We start from the raw sequence: 21,941 nt of genomic DNA, 5'->3' as shown, positions 1-21,941 counted from the left end.
GGAAGTTTTACACAGAGAGAGTGATTGCCCATTGGAATGGGCTGCTCGAGGAGGTGGTGGAGTCACCATCATTGGAGGTGTTTAGGAGGAGACTTGATGGGGTGCTTGGTTGCATGGTTTAGTTGATTAGATGGTGTCGGATGATGGGTTGGACACGATGATCTTGAAGGTCTCTTCCAACCTGGTTTATTGTATTCTATTCTATTCTTCTTGAACACCTCCAGGAATATATTTAGTATAATACATTCACTCTTATGGAATGGATTATGGAAGTTCGCGTTAATGTACTGGCACAGAAACATCAGCTAAGAAACAGGAAAATCAGTCTATGTCAGCTCTACCATATGTGTAAAACCTGGTTAGTTCATGGGATCTACCAAGACTGCAGACAAAATAAAAATGCAGTTTTGCACTGAGTTACCAACTTTTCTTTTTTGTTGCCACCTCTCTTCCCCTCAGAAAACAAGGTAGGAAAAGTGACAATTCAGGATTCTGTGCTTTCAATTTCGTGGTAGAGCTACTAGTTTAACATTAAAAATAAGACTTTCCTAAATGTCACTCAAGTTTTTGCCAATAAAGATGTGAAAGTCACACTGAGTTCACCACTTCCCACACATACTCAGGAATAAAAAAGGATTCCAGAAGCTCAGTTACCACTGCTGTTATATTTTCACAGCTAAGCTACTAAAATTGTAGAATTGAAGAAAAAGCATTATTTAAAGCTTTATTTACTCAAGCATGTCTGAAAAGATTGTGGCATCTTTCAGAATGTATCAGCAGAAGCTGAAGCAGATCGAAAGGAGGGCCGTAAAAATGGTCAGAGGGCTGGAACTCCTCTAAATAAAGGCTGACAGACCTGGGGTAGCTCAGCATGGAGTAGAGAAGATGGAAACTTTATTGCCGCAGCCTTTCAGTACTTAATGGTGGCCTATAAGAAAGACAGTGACAGTCCTTTTAGCGGGGTGTGGTGTGATGAGACAAAGGGCAATGATTTTATACCAGATTTAAACTAATAAAAGAGACAAACATTTCACATTGAGGGTGGTGAAACACTGGCAGGGGTTGTGCAGGTTGGTGGTCAGTGCCCCATCCTGGAAACGTTCAAGGTTAGGTTGGACAGCACTCTGAGCAACCTGATCTACTTATAGGTATCCTTGTTCAATGCAAAAGGGTTGGGCTAGATGACCTTTAAAAGTCCCTTCCAACTCAAACCATTCTATAAGCAGTACATTTTATACAGGCAAGACAAAGACATACAGCAAAGAGAACTGCTATTCGCAACTAGACTTTTCTCACAGGCATGCAGCCTGCACATGGAGCATTTCTGACCATATGGGAAGTGATACAAAGACATATAAATACATACTGATAAAAATGCAGAATTTTGTCCCACAGTAAACAGGAGACACAGCTCTGAAAAGGCTCCCTAGGCTGCTCCCCAGGCATCCCACCCAGCTAACCCTTACTGCTATGGCACACAGCCAGTGGCAAGCAAAATCCAGGTCCACCACTCTCCTTGGGTACCCTTACTTTTTCCCTTATAGGGAAAGGTTTCTGTAGAGTTCCAGCACTAATAAAGCAGAACAACCCGCTGAAAAAGCCCCAGGCAGCCCAAACCACCTTCCCTACAAGAGACAGCAAAATTTACAACCACCATATTAGTGTAAACCCATTTTCACCAACAACAGAAGCCAATGGTCCAGAGTGCTACACCCTCCCATTGGAGCATCACTTCAGCATGAGGAGTTTAAAATCCAGCAGAACTGTGGAGCAAGCAGCTATGAGTTAATCTGTCTAATTTCTTCGCTGCTAACATGGCAGGATTGATTTTTTTTTTTTTTTATCATTATTTTAACCTCCCTGATGCATCAAATACCTCCAGAATAAATGTAACAGACCCTGAGTCAAAGCATACCCTTAATCACAGCTCTTGTGCTGCCATCTAACCTGTACTGAGCTGGCCTAGCCTTCAAGGGCACACCTAAAGATTTTAAAACCAGCTGCTCTTTACTTTGTGTAGCACTGGAAACACACAGATCGAAGCTGTAATGACCAGCTCTGGCATGAAAACTGAGGCAGGAGCAGTAGCTCCTTGAATATTGCTTAAGATCAATTTATAGCTTTTTAATCAGGATCCACATGGCTTCTCTGCTGAAACCACAGAAAATCCCTACCCCCTGAGACACACTGTCTTTCCCTGCTCCTTCACAGCTGTCATAGGCTGAGTTTTAGTCAGCTGCTATTCACACCATCATGAACCTCATGCCAGTTCAAAAAGAAAAGTGCTGGCTGGAGCAAAGTATTATGGCACTTGAAGTTACATAGGAGGCTTCCTGTTCCAGTTGCTGCTTGGGTTCCAGGCTTTTTTGGGTGCTGGCTTTCTTCCACTGAGATGGCCCTGGGACAAGGAGGGGTGGAGGGGTAGGTCCTTGGCCTGGGCTTTTGGCTTGCTGGCTTCTACTTGATGCTGCTTCCTTCTTTTTCTGCAAATAAGTTAATTGTGCTAAGGTATTCTCATTTACCCAGCAAAACCTCTTATGTCAGTTCTTTGTCTCAGCTGTGTGGTTTCTTTGTATATTGGTTTGTTCTTTTTCTCCCCCTCATTCCTGTGTTGAGGGAAGCAGACAGCTTAACCCATTACCTATTTTATTTCTCATCTGATCCTGTTGCTGTTCATGTAATGCCCTACATTTCTCTTTTCCACACAATATCACTAAAACTGTGACTAAGGAATGTAGACTTTCCTTTTCACATACTTTCTCCAGAACTCCATTAAGGAGTGATCAGGCAACAAGTAGCAGGCAGTGAGGAAGCATGTGAAGGGAAGATAATAGGTAAAGGCAAGTAATCCCTTATTCTGTTAAAACAACAGCAGTAATAATCTGTATGACTGAAGACTTAATTATCCCTGTGGTGGGATTTGAGGAAGAGTGAGAATACCTGGTCTCTTTGGACTGCTGTAAATTTATTCCTGTAAACCCCAACCGTGCAGAAGAACTGGGTCAGCCTGGTTTTCTTCAAATGCATCAAACCTACCTCTTATCCTGAGGTGCTCTCTCTAGAAAAAAAAATGTCAAAATTCAACCTCCTTTTAGATACTGCTTCATCCAGAAGATGAGTCCTGATACTAACAGCACACCTTTTTATTTCCCAAAGGCATTCAGCAGCAGCAGCCACTACCAGACTTCACTTACACATGTGGGCATAATCCCCTGATCATCTCACTGCATGTTTGGCACTAAAAACTGCCACTTTATGCAGCATTGAATCCATATGAATTTTAAATTAGTTTCTTCATGACTGTCTGTATATACCTACAATAAAAGACTTCAACATTCAGAATTTGTGGGAATGTCTGTGCCATTCATAAATTATGAGTAAGACTTCTTTAGGCGAGGATAATTATCGCAGGTATATAGCACTAGGTGGAAATCTAATATTTACACAGAAATGCCTTACTAAAAAGTCAATATTACAAAGCCTGTGATAACAGACTAGATTATTTTGCACCAGAACTTTAGCAGAAATTAAACAGTATGGCTTTTTTTAATGGTGACAGAAGCAGTCCGATTTAGCAGCTGTAAATTGCAACTATTTTTCTGATACTTTCTTATCCCATGTTACAAACATTACAGAGAATTATTATCTGCACACCTTAGGAAGATGGACAGAAGAAACTCAACCATGTGGACAGAAGGCCTCATGTTACATTGTTCCTTGCACTGTACTACCTTAAGCTCACTAGGTTCATCTAAATGGCAACTTGTAGCTCAGATGCAGTCCTTCCTGCAAAGGGGAGGAAGAAGGGCTGTTGAAGATTGTGACGAGACAAAGCAACCAAATTAATTACCCTGGCTTTAAGGCCCAAACTACTGCATGGGTGAAGACAGGATTCAGTCACCACTGTCTTATAAACCACATCTGTAAACAAGAGCCTATCCCTTGCAGCTGCAGCCACTGGATCACCCTCATGGCAGCACACAGCACAGCTAATTCTGTGTGAATTCTGTAAGTGAATCAGGTGCAGAGCAACAGGGGATCAGTGCTCTCCTTTGCATGATTTCACTTCTTTTCCCCTCATTAAAAATAGTGACAGTTGAAATGCACTCTTAGTGAGAAGAGTCTTTAACCGAACAAGGGTCCATTGCATAAGAGCTCAATACTGCAACAAAAGATGCACAAACCACTGAGCCATTTGATGATTTTGTTTTGGGAATTTCCACCACTGCTTACACAAACAAAGCTAAAGGTTTGTGACAGCTGCTTGTGTTTTGATTATCTCTTTCAGGATCTCAAAGTTCAAAACCACATTCTAGAGAAGCAACTGGCAGAAGGAAATTATTTCTAACAGCCCATCCATAGAAGAGGCCCCATTATTATTATTAATTACTCATATTGCCATAGAACCTAATTGTCCCAACGAAGAATAGAGGCTCACTGTGTTACATTCAATACAAACAGGCAGACAAGGGCAAGCCTTGCCCCACAGAGCTCACTCTCTACAATATCTCAGTCCAAGCCTGACATTAACCATTGCCAGCTCTGCAAGAATCCCGATTTAGTGCTCAACACACCCTGTGGGATTTCAGCTGGCCCAAGCTCCCAAAGAATGGCAAAATTCATGCCTCATAGATTGAAAGGAGACTTCTCACATATTACAGAGGGCATCCCACATGCTGGAGCTCAATACTGTAAACTGTGTCATTTAGTTTTTCCCCATGCAGCAGTAGGAACAAGAGGTACTTTGTGGGGTGAGGCTACTCAAGAGATGGTGGGTGAGGAGAGATAAGATGCATTCTTTGCAGGGAGCAATGGCTGGTATTTCTGCCCCCTGCAATGAGCAACTAGATGTGGGATAGAGCAAACTGAAATTAAGCCTTTCAACCAGATGTAGAGATTGGTAAATGCTGATGTGAAAATCTGAGTCACAACAGAGAAGAGTCCTGGTTCAGAAAGGGATAAGTGGCAAGGAGTAGGAAGACTGCTAAAAATACTGGGATAGTAGCCAGGAATGGTCACTTTCCAGAGGGGGAGAGGGCAGCTGAGGGTGAGAGATGATTATGTACTTTAAGATCCCTGGTAATTTCCATGTGGTCTGGGATCACCAGAGTATTTGGGAGAAAAAACACAAAAGAACAGTAAGAAGAAGGGGGAGAGCTCCCCAGGGAGCAGGATGCAGGTGAAGAGCTACGGATGGTCTCTAATAACATGGGCTTCACCACTGAATGCTAACAAATAATGAGTTAAGAAACCACACATTTCCATATGTTTTTGATCCTCATTTTTCCTTAAGTTTTGGTTTTGTTACAGTAGCAAAACTACCAGCAACACTATCCCTAAATGGCCTTACTGACCACATTGGCACTAGTGGGAGGTACTGCCAGTGCACAGACTGTTCAGTGAGTGTAGGGCAGATTTCTTTTGGCTTTCAGGCTGACTGGCTTCTTTAAATGGATGAATCTTTGGAGATAAATGATTGGATTAGATCTGAGAAAAATCTATGTTTTCTTTGTGATTCAGCCACAGATTTCATATAAAATTATGGCTGAACAGCCTATCATCCCCCCCACAGTTTCTGGGCCTCAATTACTCATCTGTCAATTTCCCTTATTATTCCTTAACAACAAATCCCTGACAAGGTTGCCTATTCCCACTGTAAAACCTCTAACCTATTATTTATATGCCCGAAACTCATTGTGCCAGGCGTTGCAGAATCCCCAGGTACTACTGTCAAGCAATAAATAATCATTTAGCCCACACTGATGAGACTTAGTGGACAGAAGAGCAGCTCAAGAAACAAGCAGCATTTTGATTTTTCAGAACATCTCTGCTTTAACAGAGCACAGTCTGTTCTTACACAGGGGTAACAAAGAACTAGACCTGTTTGCTAAGAAAATTACTTATTAATAACTACAAACTGGTTTATGAGGATGCTTTTATTGCCACTATATACATGGGACACCTGTCAGACACATGCCATTCACTGAAAACTCCTCTCAGTGCGCTCTGGGGCCAGTGTTAGTGGCTGTTACAGCTGGACACAGTACCCAACCCTCTGCCAGCAGCCAAGGTCATGCTGACTCACTCCCTCTGGCTTTTCCCCTGCATCCATCTATGTCAGTGCTCTGGGAAATGCTTCACTATTCCTAACATTGTCACTTACAAAGCTGCAATTCCTTTCTCCACAGACAGCACAAAACACTGGACTGCAAGTTCCTACAAATATTGTTTATCAGATTTTTGGATTCAAGTAGTGGGTTACTTTCTTCTAAAAAAATAACTGCTAAAAGACTTGAAATAGAGGCCTCAGCTGAGATGAGGAACCTGTCAGGAGAAGAGTCTCTGCCACAAGGTTTTGGGGGGAAAATTCAGAATCCCCTTTTCCAAAACCACTTCTTCAGAGCAGAATAATTAACAAGTGGATCCCTGGGTAACAGCAAGAAAGCAGCAACTGTGGGATGCTGCCCTGCTTCACCTATGGGTGCCTAATTCAAGTTCTCACCAGCAAAGAAACAAGGGGAAACACTTCAAGAAGAATCTTGCAAATAAGAGATCTTCACAGAATAAAAAGTCTGGTCTTTACCTGCATCTCTTCCTGTTATACTCAAGGAAAGGGTTATTTATACTCAAACAAGGATTATTATATGCTCATTTTAGATATGAGTGTCTTCTCATCATTCTAATCAGCTACAAAAGCAAATGCAACAGCAATAAAGTGTAGGCATAACTCTGAATGTCTCTAGCCTCAGCCCAAAGAACAGTAAGCACTTTTAAAACACTAAGTGCTAAGGCTACACTCAAGGCATCACTGCATTTTCTGTTCTTAAATAAACCTCTCTTCACAAGAAGACAGAAAATGCTTGAAATCACAAGTCATGAAGTAGTGTTATACAAATTACAGCAAAAATATTTAAAGCCAGGAGCCCAAATATATGTCCTGAAATTTACATGTAGTCACCCAGAAAAGTGTGATCTGTAATTTCAAATTATGTGGGCAAAAAGAGGTCACACAGGTACCCCAAAATTGGAATTGCCTAATGCCCAAACTCCTAGCAGAGGCCACAGGCCTCCATCTCCCATATTGCTATATGCAGACAGGTATATTCCATCTAACTACCAGGCAGTTACATATCACGCACTTTATTTCACAGGGGAGTCTTTGTTGCCATATCCTTACATTTTACTTAAAAATTTGCCAACAAGGATGAAGATTTATGACTCAAATTGTATGTTTTAGTAATTGATCTAGTGCACATTCCAAGCTTACTGCAGATGGAAAATACACATCACCTGAAAACTCTTCAGGTTTCTACTAGGGTTTGTTTAGGTAGTTGGTTGATTGCTTTTTACCTTATCCTTGACATATTTGGACATAGCAAAATGCATACACATGTTCAATTACTGAAGCTCAGCAGAATGATGACAATTCATTAAGCTGCAAGAATAAGACCACGTTTGAGACAGTGAATAGAATAGAATAGAATAGAATAGAATAGAATAGAATAGAATAGAATAGAATAGAATAGAATAGAATAGACCAGACCAGACCAGGTTGGAAAATACCTTCAAGATCATTGAGTCCAACCTATCGCCCAACACCATCTAATCATGCCAATTCTCTCTCCTTTGGTAGGAAGAAATCTAAATTCTTTGTTTACAACACCTTTTGTCGCATGGATCTTGATGACAGTGCTGTTTGCCAGACTGGGGTGGGTGCAGATTCAACAATTAAATCATTACCTGGTTTTATCTTTGACTTACCCATGTAGCCAGAACTTCAAGGTTGGTCTTCAAGTCATACCTGCTCTAAATGACACTGAGATGCAATCCTGAATACAGGGTGCATTGTTAGAGAACCCATTCTTCACATAAGATGCTTAAGTATCTAAATTTTCCTACCTGTTTGTAGGAGAGAATCACAGGCAATTATCAATGAAAGGACCAAATGTAAATGTTCTCCTCATCTAAACACTAGGAGGGGTCTGCATCTTTGCAATTGCTATGCAAACACCTGGAATAATCTAGAACAGTTCAACCTTTTAATGCTTTGTGAACAATTCAAGGTATGATAAAAACACTTCCCGTCCATCTAAAAAACATAATAAAAATCAATGTCTTTAATACTACCATTAATTACACAAACTACAAGCTATTGAGAGCACATTTTTAATGAGCATCAAATCCATTGTTGAAGCCCAGATAAACAACATCCAGTCTTTCCCTCATCCACTTGTCATAGAAAGAGATCAGGTTCATGAAGCAGGACCTGCCCTTCCTGAACCCATGTTGAGTGGGCTTGATAACCCTGCACTCAAGATGACCTTCCCTGACACAGAGGTCAGACCAACAGCCTTGTAGCTCTCCAGGTCCTTCTTCCAGCCCTTCTTGTAAATGGGTGGCATATTTGCTAGGCTCCAGTCACCTGGGATCTCCCTGATTAACCAGGACCACTGGTAAATGATGGAAAGTGGCTTGGTGAGCACTTCCACCAGTTCCCTCAGTACTCTTGGGTGGATGCCAACTGGCCCCATAGACTTGTGTAAGTCTAAACGGTACAGCCAGTCACTATCTTAGATTATGGGGGCTTCATTATGCTTATCCAGCAGATAAATGCTCTTGCTACTAAAGACTGAGGCAAAGACGCTATTGAGTACCTCAAGCTTTTTCTTCACTCTTGACCACTACACTCCCCACTGCATCCAACAAAACACAGAGATTCCTCATCATTCTTCTCTTAACCCGTTCTAACAGTTCCATGTCCCACTTGTGTTGGGGGCTTCAGAGCTGGGCACACGTGAGAGAGGAATAGAGAGGGAGAATCACCCACCTCGACCTGCTGGCCATGATGCTTTTGATACAAGCCAGGATTCCGCTGGCTTTCTGGACTGCAAGCACACATTGCTGGCTCATGTTGAGCTTCTCATTAACCAGCACCCCTGAATCCCATTTAAACAATTCAGCAATACAAACCATCCTGTTCTATGGTGCAGGGTTGTGTCCTGAAACATTTTAATTTTCTGATATAGATACGCCCTTGAGTCTGATTGTGATCTACTCTAGTCCCACACGCTCATAATTTTTCACATTGAACAATAGTCGTTAGGTATCATGGATTAGCCATCAAATTGAGAAGCAGAGGCTATGGTTACACAGTTTAATGCAGCTGTGAACTTCCTGTGTACCATCATACTAAGTGGTCTAGCTCTCCTAAAACTAGAACATCAAAAGGTTGAGAGATCTATCTTGTTGAACATACAAGGCCAAGATTCAGCACAGTTTGAAATCCTGCATCTTGCCTTGTGGATGTGAGTAGATAAGAGTCCAGTCTTGAACAAGACTAAATTCAAATCATGCTGTGTTCATGTTTGGTCAACAGCCAAGCTTTTATAAATGAGTTATTTCACTGAGCCACCTGTTTCCTTTACCTGACCTAAATTCTTATCTTTATACTTCGAGGATTGCTGATCCTTTTCCATCTTCCCATCTCAGCTTTAGAACTCCTAGGAGATGGTTTTCTTCCTCTAAGTATCCAAAACAGAGGTTAAAACCACAGCTGTTAACAACTTTCAGCTTCCCTCCATGGATGAGGCCATTAGTCAGTGATGACTTCACAGTTCAGTCTCAGTACAACAACATTTAAATTGATCCAGAGTGACTTAGGGGAACCAAGGAAAAGCTGTTTGGTGTGGATAAACTTCCCAGTGTGCATGCTGAATGCATGGCATTTCACCTCACAACTGTGTGTGACCTCTGAGTGATCACAAAATTAGAAATGAACACACACAGACAAGAAAAGAACAGCAAGGAAAGATTAAGTTTACAGAATCCAATTGAAATGTTCCAGAAATGATTGGCTGAAGTAAAAGGTGACTAAGTGGCAACTGAGGGTATCTTTTATCCTTCCTCATTAAGCACAGCATTGTATATATTACAGCTAGCACTGGAAAACTCCTTGCTGTGTAGATGGGTCTAACACAGCTGCACAGCACAGAGGCAAATTATGTGTGATTCAGGTGAGTGAGAGTAATAGAGAGGGTATAGCACATCTGTGTGGGTAACAGGGTCCACTCCCAGCACTGATCACAAGGACTGTGTGCATTGCCTAAACTCACTGGCCATCAGTTTTCCTCCCTGGAGTTTAATAAATAAACTCCAGAAACCATAAAATATGTTTTTAAAGGGCTGATTTTTGCAAAACCTCATGAAAAAAATATCTTCATGTGCACACATGCAGCCAATCCAATTGTAAAGCTGCGTTAAAAGTGATCTTTCCAAGGATGATTTTAATTGTGAGGCTGCTACAAAGCAAAGCTGTCAAATCTACTGCTGTTTCATTTCCAGCCTGCATTAAAGCAACATTTCAAAGTATTTCTAGGTTTCACTCATGTCATTGCAATACCTGAGCATGGTATAGTCTGCCACAGTTGGCCAGGTTTCTTACAGTCACACAATGACTAAAAGCAGCTCCATGTCTTACAGAGCAGCAAATTAAACACAAAGATGCAAGGCAAAGACTAAAACAACAGCAACAAAGATATTATAAAGCAAATAAACCGCCATGGACAGGCTATGAATGTTGTACAAGAATGTAAGGCAGAAAATGATGGGCTGCAGACAGAAAGAGGAACCACATGACAGATGCAGACAAGAGGAGTGGACCAATTTCAGTCTTAGTGAAAGACTTTTAGCATTAATAGTTTTCACAGATCTGTCCCAAGACCATAGATTTAGGACAGTGGCCTGCTTTTTCCTTGAACAATTAAGTCAATTAAACTTTGACAGTGAAAGAAATTCAGAAATACAATTATTATAATCTTGACATTTTTGTTAATACTACCCTCCACAGGCAAGTAGGGTTCCCATTAAAACACTAATCTGTAACCTATCTGAATTTCTTCCTGCGTACTTCAGCGTTAGGCACCTGCCCTTGCTGAGATGCATTTTTCATCTTCTGCCTAGTCCTAACTACTTCCATCTGTGGCTGGTCTGTACTCACAGACTGCTTTCACAGTGCAGTATGAAAAAATTGCTGGTTTCTCCTCATAATCATCTGCTGCTAGTGATGCAAGTGGATAAAGAGACAAAGGGTACATTCATGTCTCTATGTGCCATATCAATTTCTCTAAATTAGGAAAATATCTTCTCTCCTCCCCCCCTAAAATAGAGTGTTGTTGAGTTCACAAGGAACTGAGGAAAAAAGAGGGCTATGCAAGTCAGGTCACAGATGTAAGACAGTTCAGCAGAAATGAATGCATGCTTTTCAGTCTCTGCTATTGTAAGTTGAAATCATCCCAAGAAAAAAATGCACAGTACAGAACCATACTGAATTAATCATTACACACACACCACCACCCCCCAGGTAACAGACAAATAAGCAAAGGAAATCCATAGCAAAGGCAACTGTGCAGCAAAGCCCTACAAAAGCAGCAGAGATGTGAGGGATGCATGAACAAGCAGTGAATCAGATTTTAGCCTCATTGTTTTTTCTTGTGTTTAGCCTCAGATTTTAGCCTCATTGTTTTTTCTTGTGTTTTTGCATTGGTGTGTTGCTAAGCAAAGTGCTGAAGAATTAACTTATTTAAGCTCATTTGAAAAACTGAGAGGTTGTTCAAGAAGAAAGTTCTTTATTTCCAGAAGCCTTCAGAACAGCCAGAAAAATATATGATCTTGCACATATTTTCCTCCAACTGCCAATTGCATAAGGTACATTAAAGCAGCCCAGGTGCAAATTTACTCTGACTTTGAGAATGCTCCTTGTTTTACCATGATGAATGTTCACAAATTACTGTTTTAAGCCAAATCTTGTTTTCTCCACCACTGTTTTGCCCCTCATTGCACTTTCACTAAAACCAGGTGTTTTGATCTGACTGCTGTTGTGCCTGCAGACTGCACAAATAACCCCTTCAAAAGAAAATCCACAATGCCATACAGAAGGGAAGGGGAAATATTTCACCTAAAAGAAGGTGAAAATATGGCATTTATAATCCATTACAAAAGACCCAATTCCAAACAGATGCGAGCCCTTAGATTAAAATTTGCTCAGTGAACCCTGATTTTACATTCTTGAGCTTTAGAGAGGAAGTACTTCACAACAATAATGCCTGGCTCACCCATTAACACATCAATCAATCATTTTAGATTTCACACTAATCCAATATTTTCCAGAAAATCTCCAGAAAATTAACTTTTCCATGATATAAAATCCAATTGCAACTTCCGATTGTCTTTGAGTTCAACCCAGATGACTGATTGAATCAGAATCCCTCAGATTAGAGAGGAGTTTCTTAGATTCCTTAGATCATAGAATCTACCAGGTTGGAAAAGACCTCAGAGATCATCAAGTCCAACCTATTACCTGACATCTAGCACCTCATGACAGCTAAACCATGGCTCCCAGCGCCACGTCCAATCCTTTCTTGAACACCTCCAGGGACGGTGACTCCACCACCTCCCTGGGCAGCACATTCCAATGGCCAATTACTCTTTCTGTGAAGAACTTTCTCCTCACTTCGAGCCTAAACTTTCCCTGGAACAGCTTGAGACTGTGTCCTCTTGTTCTGTTGCTGGTTGCCTGGAAGAAGAGACCAAGCTCCACCTTTCTACAACCTCCTTTCAGGTAGTTGTAGAGAGCAACTAGAGATGAAAGAGTGAAAGCAAGAAAATAATTTAACTACTGGGAGAAAACAAATTGAGCTTTATTTTGGTTTATTTTAGGAGTATGTGAGCCCCCAGTGCTCAAATTTGACTATCATTGTTTAAGGGTTGGGTGTTGCAGTACTAAAATCACATATTTGTCTGTACCAGCTCATAAGGGCACAATCACTGAGAGCAACTGGCAATACAGGTCCCTGGTGGGGGAATGTAGGCTAATGTACAGGATTCATTTCCTCTTAGAGGAAGCAATCTGGCCATAATTTGATGAGCATCTCTTTTAACATCAGTACCTGTTCAACCAGTTCATCCTGTCCCACTCTTTCCTCCACATTCATTCCTATCCTCATGCCAGTTTATCATGAACCAGATCATGTACCAATCTGGGTTACTGATAACCCCTCCTTGGTTATTTTTAACTGAGGTCAGTTTCCTACCCTGGTGCGACAGTATAAACAGTTGCACAACTGAGAGCCAGAACAGGAGCAGGAATGACAAAGGGAGATAGAGTTGTCTTGTTGAGAGACCAGCACATCAAACTGCACCTCAACACAGTCTTAATGACAAGCAAGAGAAAATTAAATTCAATCATGAACTGGGGCTATGGCTCTGCTACTGGTCTCTAGTTACAGGCAGCTATGCTGTTATGTAGGAGTAATTCACAGCAAGCTGCTACTGGAATCTAACTGAACAAAGTGGCTCTCCTCAGAGACCTGGTATTGTTCAAGGTCCTTTCCCATCTACCTTCTTGCATCTCTAGTCCAACCCTCTGCTCACTGCATAGTCAACTCTGAGCTCACACTGGGTTCCCTAGGGCTGTATACAGTCGGGGCTTGAAAACTCCCATAGAAAAAGACTGCACAACCTCTTCTGGGCAACCTGTGGCACTGCCTGTTCTCATGGGGAAAGAGTTCTACCTTAAATGCCATCTAAACCTCTCTAGTTTCAATTTATGTCAGTCATCTCTCATCTTCCCACAATCCACTGCTGTAAAGAACATACCTCTGTCTCCTCAATCATCTCTTTGTAGGTATAAGCAGGCTGCTTCTGGGTGCCCCATAGCCTTCTCTTTTCCAGGCTGAATGAGCTCAGCCTCCTCAGCCTCTTCTCACAGAGCAAGTGGTTCAGCTTCAGGAGTCTTCTCTGCTGAAGCTGGTCTTTCTTGAATTAGGGGAGCCCAAAACCGGATGCTGTTTTCTAGATGGGGTCTGGCAAGTGTCAATTAGAAAGCAGTAATACTGCTCTCAACCTACTGGCTATGCTTCTGCTAACAGCGTAGGACAGTGTTAGCCTTTTCTATGTCAGGACACACTGCCAGCCCATGTTCAGTTCGCTGTCCCCCAAATCCTTTGCCACAGACCTGACCCCAGAGAGTCAGCACCAAGCCTGTAATAACCAAATGAGAGCTCTGGAAGGTGCTGCTTGAGTCTGCTAAGGCATTCCTTATAAGCAGACCTCAACTCTTCTTACATTAGCAAGATACACCTTTGAGTCAGGGATCATGTTGGCTGAGATCTGGAGGAGACAGTAGTGCTGAGAGTGTCCAAGTACTGTACCTGCAGATCTGCAGTTCGCTCACCCTTGCCCCATCCTCATATCTGAGCTGGGTCTAGACAACAAGACCTTTCTGAGTGACATAATGTGAACAGATACTAAGGACAAAGTGTTGAGATCAGGATGAGATGCTGAAAACATTGAGACTCATCCAGCACAAGCCCACAGACACTGTCACTGGAAGATGGTGAAAAGATACACTGAGATGTCATCAGTTCACACCTCCTAAGTTGTATATTTGGGACAAACACCTCTTTGTGGAGAATTCAGAACATCTCATTGGGAATTTATGAGCTGCTTCACCATTTCCTAAGCATCCTGTGACGCAGGCCAGGTGTGTAAAGCAATCATCATTTAACAGGGCTGTATTTGGCATAGCGAGTCTCCCAATCTTCTGCCTTTTTTGAATCCAGAGAAGTCCCACCAGCTGTACACTTCAGAGATGGAAAAGGCAGAGTGGGGGGTGTATGCCCCCTTCAGGGAACAGTGTGGGAGCTGGATGGGCAGCACCATGTCAGAATAGAAGTGAGCTGGAGCTTGAGTCACTCATGGTAAAGTAGTGCAGGGAAGAGCCAAACAGTAAAGAAGCTGCCAGATAGACCTTCAGCTCTGTTTCTCAAAACCCCTTCTCAGCTGCAGACCAAGAATTGTTTGAAAGCCCTATTAGGAAGCTGACTAAGCACCTCATAATCATTGATGTAACATCTCTGTGACATAAAGAAAACAATTTTTGTCCTGCTAAGGATAGGAATCCTCACCAGCAGCCTGGTTTCCAATAATTTACCAAGGATAATTTGACTTAAGGTAGAGCAAACACTGAAGTGCATCTTCAGCCTGGAAATTGGGCAGCCAATGCTGTGTGTAATCCAGTGGAAGAATTTACCTCCACAGAATGAAATAAGAGCTAAGAAGCCAAGTGAGATGCTGTCTAAACCACACAGAGAGGGAGTCAAGGAGAGGGACCTAAGGATCTACTCAGCTGCTATGTTAATGATTTGATTCTCAGAGAATTGGAAATTCTCTAGGCCTACATGTCTTCTGAGTTGGGACACCAAAGCTGCCTTCTATGCCATTTGGTCATGACCATGTGACTAATATTTCTCACCCTTTAATAACATACAGGCTGCCAGTGCACAGTAGCTAATCATAAAGTGACAGAATGGTTAAGGCTGGAAGGGACTTTCTGAGATCAACTCATCCTATCTCCCTGCTCAAGCAGAGACAGTAGACAGCCCAGGCAAGAAGATCAATATGAAGCCATTTTACACTTCATTAAGAGAATGAAAACTAATGACAAACATTATCATTACAGTAAACGCAATGCGAACATGTAAGACCACAGCTACTAAAATCACTAGAAAATAATTTTCCAGAAAATATGCTGGTAATTAAACTCCCAACTCAGCAAGACAGTAAAAACAGGCTACCTTCAATCCCATGACTAAAAGCAATGAGGTTTATTCTCTGCATTCTTATGGATTGCAGGTTAAAAGGCACATCTGTTCAGGAAACTTTTTGAACAGGGGGCCCTAAAACTATTGTGGTTTTGCCAAAGGCCCAAAATACCACTAGTCTGAGCTGTAATCACTTAAGACACAGAAACATTTACAGACTGGAAAAAATACACTGTTCAATTTAATAGAGCTTTAAGAATAATAATATTTTGTTTAATGCTACAGTCTTGCTTATCATCAGGACCACAAGCACTCCATCTCATAACAGTGAACGCTGGTAAAGTCAACAAAAGAGAGTGTACCTTTCCACATTCCTGCCATTCATTTCATTTTTGAAAACACAAAGCTCATAGCTGGTAGGTGTCCCAAGTCTTGCTTGGACAACTTACATGTGTGATAACTGCTCTAATTTGGAAAATGTCCTTATTAGGTCTCCAATTAAAACTTCAAAGTTTTTGTAATGTAAGCCATGTCACATGGCCCAGACATCAAAGTCTTAGGCTCAAACAGAGAACTCTGAGTACAACATAAGAAACATCAGAGGTTACCAAAACGATCAGATTGCGTGGTGGGCAGCATGTATCCTGTATACAAATATTAATATTTAATGTAATGTACTGCAATTTGCTTTTACTTCAACATCCTATAATGGTATTACTTTCCTATCTCACTCCCAAACAATGGAAGTTATACAGCTGAAGCTCACTATTGTGATCTATACGGAAAAGGCCCCACTAAAGTTCACTGGAGTTTTGAATTGCCAAGTAACACCGGACAAGACTTCAGATCTTAGACTGCTAAAACATGACTGAGTAAAGATGGACAGCTCTGTTTGCTAAGCAATAAATACAATGAGCTCCTAACAGCAGAGCACAATAATTTAATAATGAAATCATTAAAAAACCTAAGACTTACTTCAATAAAACTCAAGCCCAGTAACTGAATCTGTTCAGAAAAAGTCCACAGAAGGGAAGGTAAGCTTAGGCATAAACTTACCCACACTCTTACACCTACTGATCCTTATGAAGGGATAAACTTTCTTTCCGAGCAAACCTAAGGTTCATTTCCATACCCCAATACAACTTCAGAGAGGCTGTAGATGCCATGAGGTAAGAGCAGAAGCACAGATCCATACCGACATACTAAGAGTCTTCCTAGCTCCTGTTAAGTCATGGTGCTTTTATGTCCCACCATGCAGACCACACACAGGACATGGTCCAGCACATCCTCTGCAGGGCCTGCTGAAGAAGGTACACAAAACCCCTACACATATTTTGGACAGAGCCTTACTAAACAAGCTATCCTCTTACTTCTGACACAGAGCTTTCAGACAGAACCCTACAGCTCCAAAATCTACATCCCTAAGTCTCCATAAGACACTTTGCCCAAACCACCTGAATTCTGCCTTGCTAGTGCCACCAGAGATGACATTTGCCTACATCTCACAGATACAAGTCTGATCTGCACTCATGGAACAGTCATAATGGAGGTAGTAACAGAGAAGTTGGAAAAGAGATTACAGCAACAGAAAGAAGGGATATGAGCAAATTCCTTCACAGGGCTGCATGTGCAGTAAGAATCAGGGTTCTTTCTCCTGTAAAGGTTATCTGCAAGAAAAAAATCTCTGGCAGCAGAGATGAGAGATGGAAATACCCTACCAACAGCAAAGGAGAGCTCTGGAATTCAGAGCCCCAGGGCTGAACTGGAAAGTAGAGAGGCTCTACTCTTGCTTGGCACCAGGCAAACTACAAGATTTCTCCTCTTCCTCTCTCCGTGGATATCCTCAGTGTCCATGCTGTGGTTGGCACAGAATGAAGGCACAGGCCCTCAGGAGATATTCTGGCCTGCAGAGCATGCAATCCCTTTGACTTCAAGGGTCGTTAAGCGTGAAGAGAATTTGTGCCCTTCGTTGATTTCAGTTACTCATGCTGACCAGCCCCTCCAGTTTAATCATTTCAACTCAATTCCTTGCACTATCCTGTCAGTCTGTAGCCATGTGTCATCCTGGTTGCTGATCAGTCTTCTTTTTTTTTCCATTATTATGATGGGCTAACAGCTAACTGCAGCTCTCCTTAGCTCCATTTTTCTTTCTCCCCCACACCCTTAGCCCTTCATGTGCCCACCCACCCCCAAAATTGCATTGCACTTTCCCCCCTTAATTTGTTCCTCAGTTACTGCCAGGTCATTTCAAAAAATCACTGACTTCATGCCAGCACAAGTTAGGTATCTCTGTCTCTCAACCTGTGATCACTGGTTTTGAAGTCCTCAGTCTACTGCATAGGCTTAAGGGGGGGTGGGAGGGAGGCAGAGCTCAAGTTTAAGGTTAAGATTGGTTTTATTTTTTCTGAAATACAGCTTTACTCTTCTTATTGAAAAGACTTTTATTTTTCAACTCCTCTGGACACTGAATCAAGTCTGTAGCATAACTCATTTACCTGCAAGTAAAGTGAAACCTTCATTTTATTACAAATACTTCTAAAATTGCATCACTTAGCATCCTAAAGAATACATTCATATATAATCTAAGGTTATTAAGTGGCTTCCCTCACTACGGAATATTTTCATGATTTCTAACTGAACAGAATGTCTGCACATTATATACAGCAATATATATTTTTTTGTGAAGCAGAAAGATACCTTTTCAGTTTGGGGAGGTATCTGATTGATACTCTCTCTTCCCTTTACAACATATGCAATCACTCATGTTCTAAGCATAAAAATACCAGAATATGTAAAGATAAAAGTGCTGCATGTGTGCACACACACCCCTTCTGTAGCTCCCCTGTATGTGCACTGTATCAACCTCAAGTTACTTCCCTTAATGATAAACAGAGGAAGAGTGATGAATTTTCAGCTGAAAGGTAAGAGGTAGCACTCATCTACTTAATACTTTGGATGTTACCAAAACACACGGAAACCAAAAGCACGTCTCCAATCAAATATTTTATCCACAGAGCATGATGCAGATGTTTAATTTCCACCGGTGGGGGGATGACCTCGAGACTATGGTATGGCTACTTCAAGCCCCCCTCCCCCTTTAATGGCAGCAATTCCCGTCACTGGCAGAATAAGGCAGATCTATAAATAACTTCGAAAGGAATTGTCTCCCTCCTCACGCATTGCAGACTACTGTTTACATAGACCTCGAGTCCTTATAGACTAGGTTTGCTCAGCACTCGTCCTATGGGCTGCTTAATATCCTCTTCCTAAAAAAAGCCTTGGACGATGCAGGTATGACCACAGGCATCCTCCACTGCTGCAGATGACTGTTACCAAAAGTTGTAGCTCCCGGCGGCAGGAGCTGGAGCACGGCAGCGGCTCCAGGGAAATTTCCCAGGGCAGGGGGATTGCAATCTTGTGTAATCCGTCCTTAAGCTCTATGGTCCCGGTTGATCCTCTGGCCCCAGGAAACCCCTCCTCCCCACAGTACCAATCCCCGCAACCGCTCCAGGGCCCGAGCATCTTTGCTTGCCCACCTGCAGGGGGCTGGCCCGGGGCTCCGGAGATGGAAATGCGTGGAGCCTCCTCGCATCTCCCCGCACCCGGCGGACCTGCGTGACCCTGCGAGGCGTGGGGTGGCGGGGAGAGACAAAAGCCTGAGCTCGCTCACCTCCTTCAGCTGTTCCAGCTCCTGCTTGAGGCCGTCATACTCCGCCTCCAGCTCGTCGTACTGCTGCTTGAGGGTGAGCTTCTCCTCCAGCACCACCAGCCCATACTCCGCCGCCTGAATCTTCTCGTGAGTCGTCTCGGAGAGCTCCCGGGTCAACCGCTCAATCTCGCTCTTGTAATGGTCCGCACCCTGCAGCACCTCCTCCGCAGCCATAGCCCTGCCGGCACTGCCGCGCCGCCGCGCCGCCACCGCGCCGAGGCAGCCAGGGGGCGGGCGCTGCCGAGGGGCGGCAACGGCACCGCCGCCGGACTAGGGACGAGGATGAGGATGAGGGCCGGTGCCGCCTGCGGCAGCCGTCGCCAATCGCGGAGGCGGGCCGCCCCGCCGCAGCTGCAGCCCGCCTCGCCTCCCCAAGCCACCCGGCACACGGCGAGGCCGCGCTCGCCTCCGCCAGCCCCGGCTGCCGGCGGCGGGGCGCCCGGGCCGGCGAGCCCCCGCTGCTCTGGGAGGCGGCGGCGCGCTGGAGGCCGGGGCGGCCGGGAGCCCGCCTTGGTGCGGCGGCTCCCGGGGAGATGCTGCGTCTGGTACCCGCCTCTTCCCAGGGAGCCGGCACCTCCGCCTCCCTTCCACACAGTCCCTCCCCTGCGCTCTTTAAGATGACAGCGTCCTCATGTTTGGCATTTCTCGCCGGGGAAGAGGGGAAACAACGTCAAAGCACCGCGGCACGGGCAGAGGCACCCGGAGCGGCGGGTGCAGCGGAGCCCGGCGCGCCTCTCGCCGGGATGTCATTTGTGTTGGCTGCCGCGGAACTGCTTCCCAAACCTGCCCCGTCACTCTCCCCTGTGCTCCCCGTGCAGCCGAGCGGGGCTGGCCAACCGTGCTGCAATTCTAGTGCCTCTTGTTTTTTCTCAGCATGTTGCAATGATGGCCACATTAGCGGCAGTGCTAGTAAAAGTAGAAAGGGGGTGAAGCGCGGTAAAGTGCGGAGGCAGGGGCGCAGCATCACGCACTCCTTTGCCATTTCTGGAAATTGGGAAGGGAGAGTTTTCCCGCTCCCTTCCCTGTCCCCAGTGAACATACATGGGAATGGGCAAGGAAACCTGGACAGCAGCGGGATCTGGCGATTGAGCGAAGGCCACACTTCCATGACGGTTAGTGCAAGATCTCTGCGCCACTGATGAGACAGCAGGACGAACCCGACTCAGCTCAGAAGTGGTCACAGCATTGCTTTTCTGTCAAATTAACCGGAGGACCTAATGCATAGAATATGTCCGTTTTCTGCTGGCTTTATGCTCTCTGCCGAGAGGCAGATGCTACTTGTCCAGCATAAAATTAGAGTGGTACAGACAGCAACTGATCCCATACAAAGCCTACCAGTAATAAAGTTAACACACAGGCTTAGGGGCATTTTACATATTTGAACTGGAAGAGTGAGTTCATTCTGGATCAATGTCATAATGTCCCATGTCACAGCCTTTTTTTTGTTTGGTACTAGCAGTCCTAAAGCCATGTTTACTGTTTCTTCAGACTATGGCCTGCAGAGACCTGATCCTATTGTGACTGACCAAGTTTTGCTCTAAGCACTAGCCAGACTGGGTTTTCATACTCTACAATAATTTTTGTTCCTTTTAAAAATACTAGCAAAATTAGGTATTTAAAGTTTAACAATTGAGTTAGAGTTTCCAGGAAAATGAAGGTGTTGGGTTTTTTGGTTTGGGTATGTTTGTAGTTTGTTTGGGGTTTTTTGTTTTTATTCTTGTTTTGGGGGTTGGGTTGGTTTTGTTTGGGGGTTTAGGGTTTTGTTGTTGTTGTTTTGGTTTTGGTTTTGTTTCTTTTTTTAATAATAAAAGTTATGAGGGAGATGGATATTGCTGCCCACCAATTGTGCACTGTATTGGAAATCAAAGACATAGATTCCCTTTCTTACTGAGCTAATAATGCAGCTTTAAACAAGTCACATCCCCTCTCTACGTTAGCTTTCCCTATCTATGAAAGAGGTTAAAATGTTTTGACTCCTCAGTAAAATTCTTTGAGATCTTCCAATGGAAACACTAACACTAGTTATACAATGTATGCATACACTATGTAACATACCTATTTTATAAACAACTGTGCATGTATTCTTAACTAATACAGTGCACACTAGCCTGAAACACTACTTCTAAGTGCCTAGAGAACAGAAATCAAAGAATCAAGCAAACTAATAGATGTTCTGGCGGTTTTGTACCTTGAAAGCATCTCCCTAAAATGCACATTTTCAGTACATTCTACTGCAGAAGGAAGTGAGTGTTAATAAGAAACAAGTGTGAACATTAATGGGTAAGGAGAATGAGTGTCTCACAATGTCAAAACAAGAAGAAAAACAGCAGTGCAATTTCAACTGTACACATAACTGCAGCATCCTTTTCTTAAAAGGGGATGAAATGCTTCACAATTCAGAAGAAAAAACAAAAACAAACAAATCTATACATGAAGCAGGAGCAAAAGGTTGACTCAAGATCCTTTACAAGTTCTAGTCTACCTGTCTTCTTTGGCTTTCAATCTAGGCCACTGTCCAAGCAAGCCTTTTGTGAACATTAGCCCAGGAATGGATCAGAAAAAAAGCAGCTTAAGTGCTGAAATGAGTGGTTGGGTGAAGGATCTTGTGAAAAATGGCTGAAGCAGCCAGATGC

At 43.2% G+C, this 21,941-nt stretch overlaps 1 protein-coding gene across 9 annotated transcripts in view; it reads right to left on the bottom strand.

Annotated features, from left to right (window-relative positions):
- BICD1 (BICD cargo adaptor 1) overlaps nucleotides 1-19,830 on the bottom strand; it is a 159,526-nt gene extending 139,696 nt beyond the window's left edge. For 2 of the 9 annotated variants that reach the window (XM_068142144.1, XM_068142146.1), the window contains exon 1: nucleotides 19,270-19,825. In XM_068142144.1, coding sequence (XP_067998245.1) covers nucleotides 19,270-19,482 — 213 coding nt within the window. In that variant the 5' untranslated portion in view covers nucleotides 19,483-19,825. Of the gene's footprint in view, nucleotides 1-18,011; nucleotides 18,095-19,269 lie in introns of those variants that run through there. The other 7 variants (XM_068142139.1, XM_068142140.1, XM_068142141.1 and 4 more) reach the window with 5 other exon arrangements.
- Between the last annotated feature and the right edge of the window lie 2,111 nt (nucleotides 19,831-21,941).

This window comes from Melanerpes formicivorus, unplaced genomic scaffold (assembly GCF_026170545.1).
Source record: "Melanerpes formicivorus ecotype bairdi unplaced genomic scaffold, bMelFor1.0.p_v2 SCAF_8, whole genome shotgun sequence".
Lineage (NCBI taxonomy): Eukaryota > Metazoa > Chordata > Aves > Piciformes > Picidae > Melanerpes > Melanerpes formicivorus.
This window is presented reverse-complemented; position numbering and strand designations above follow the sequence as displayed.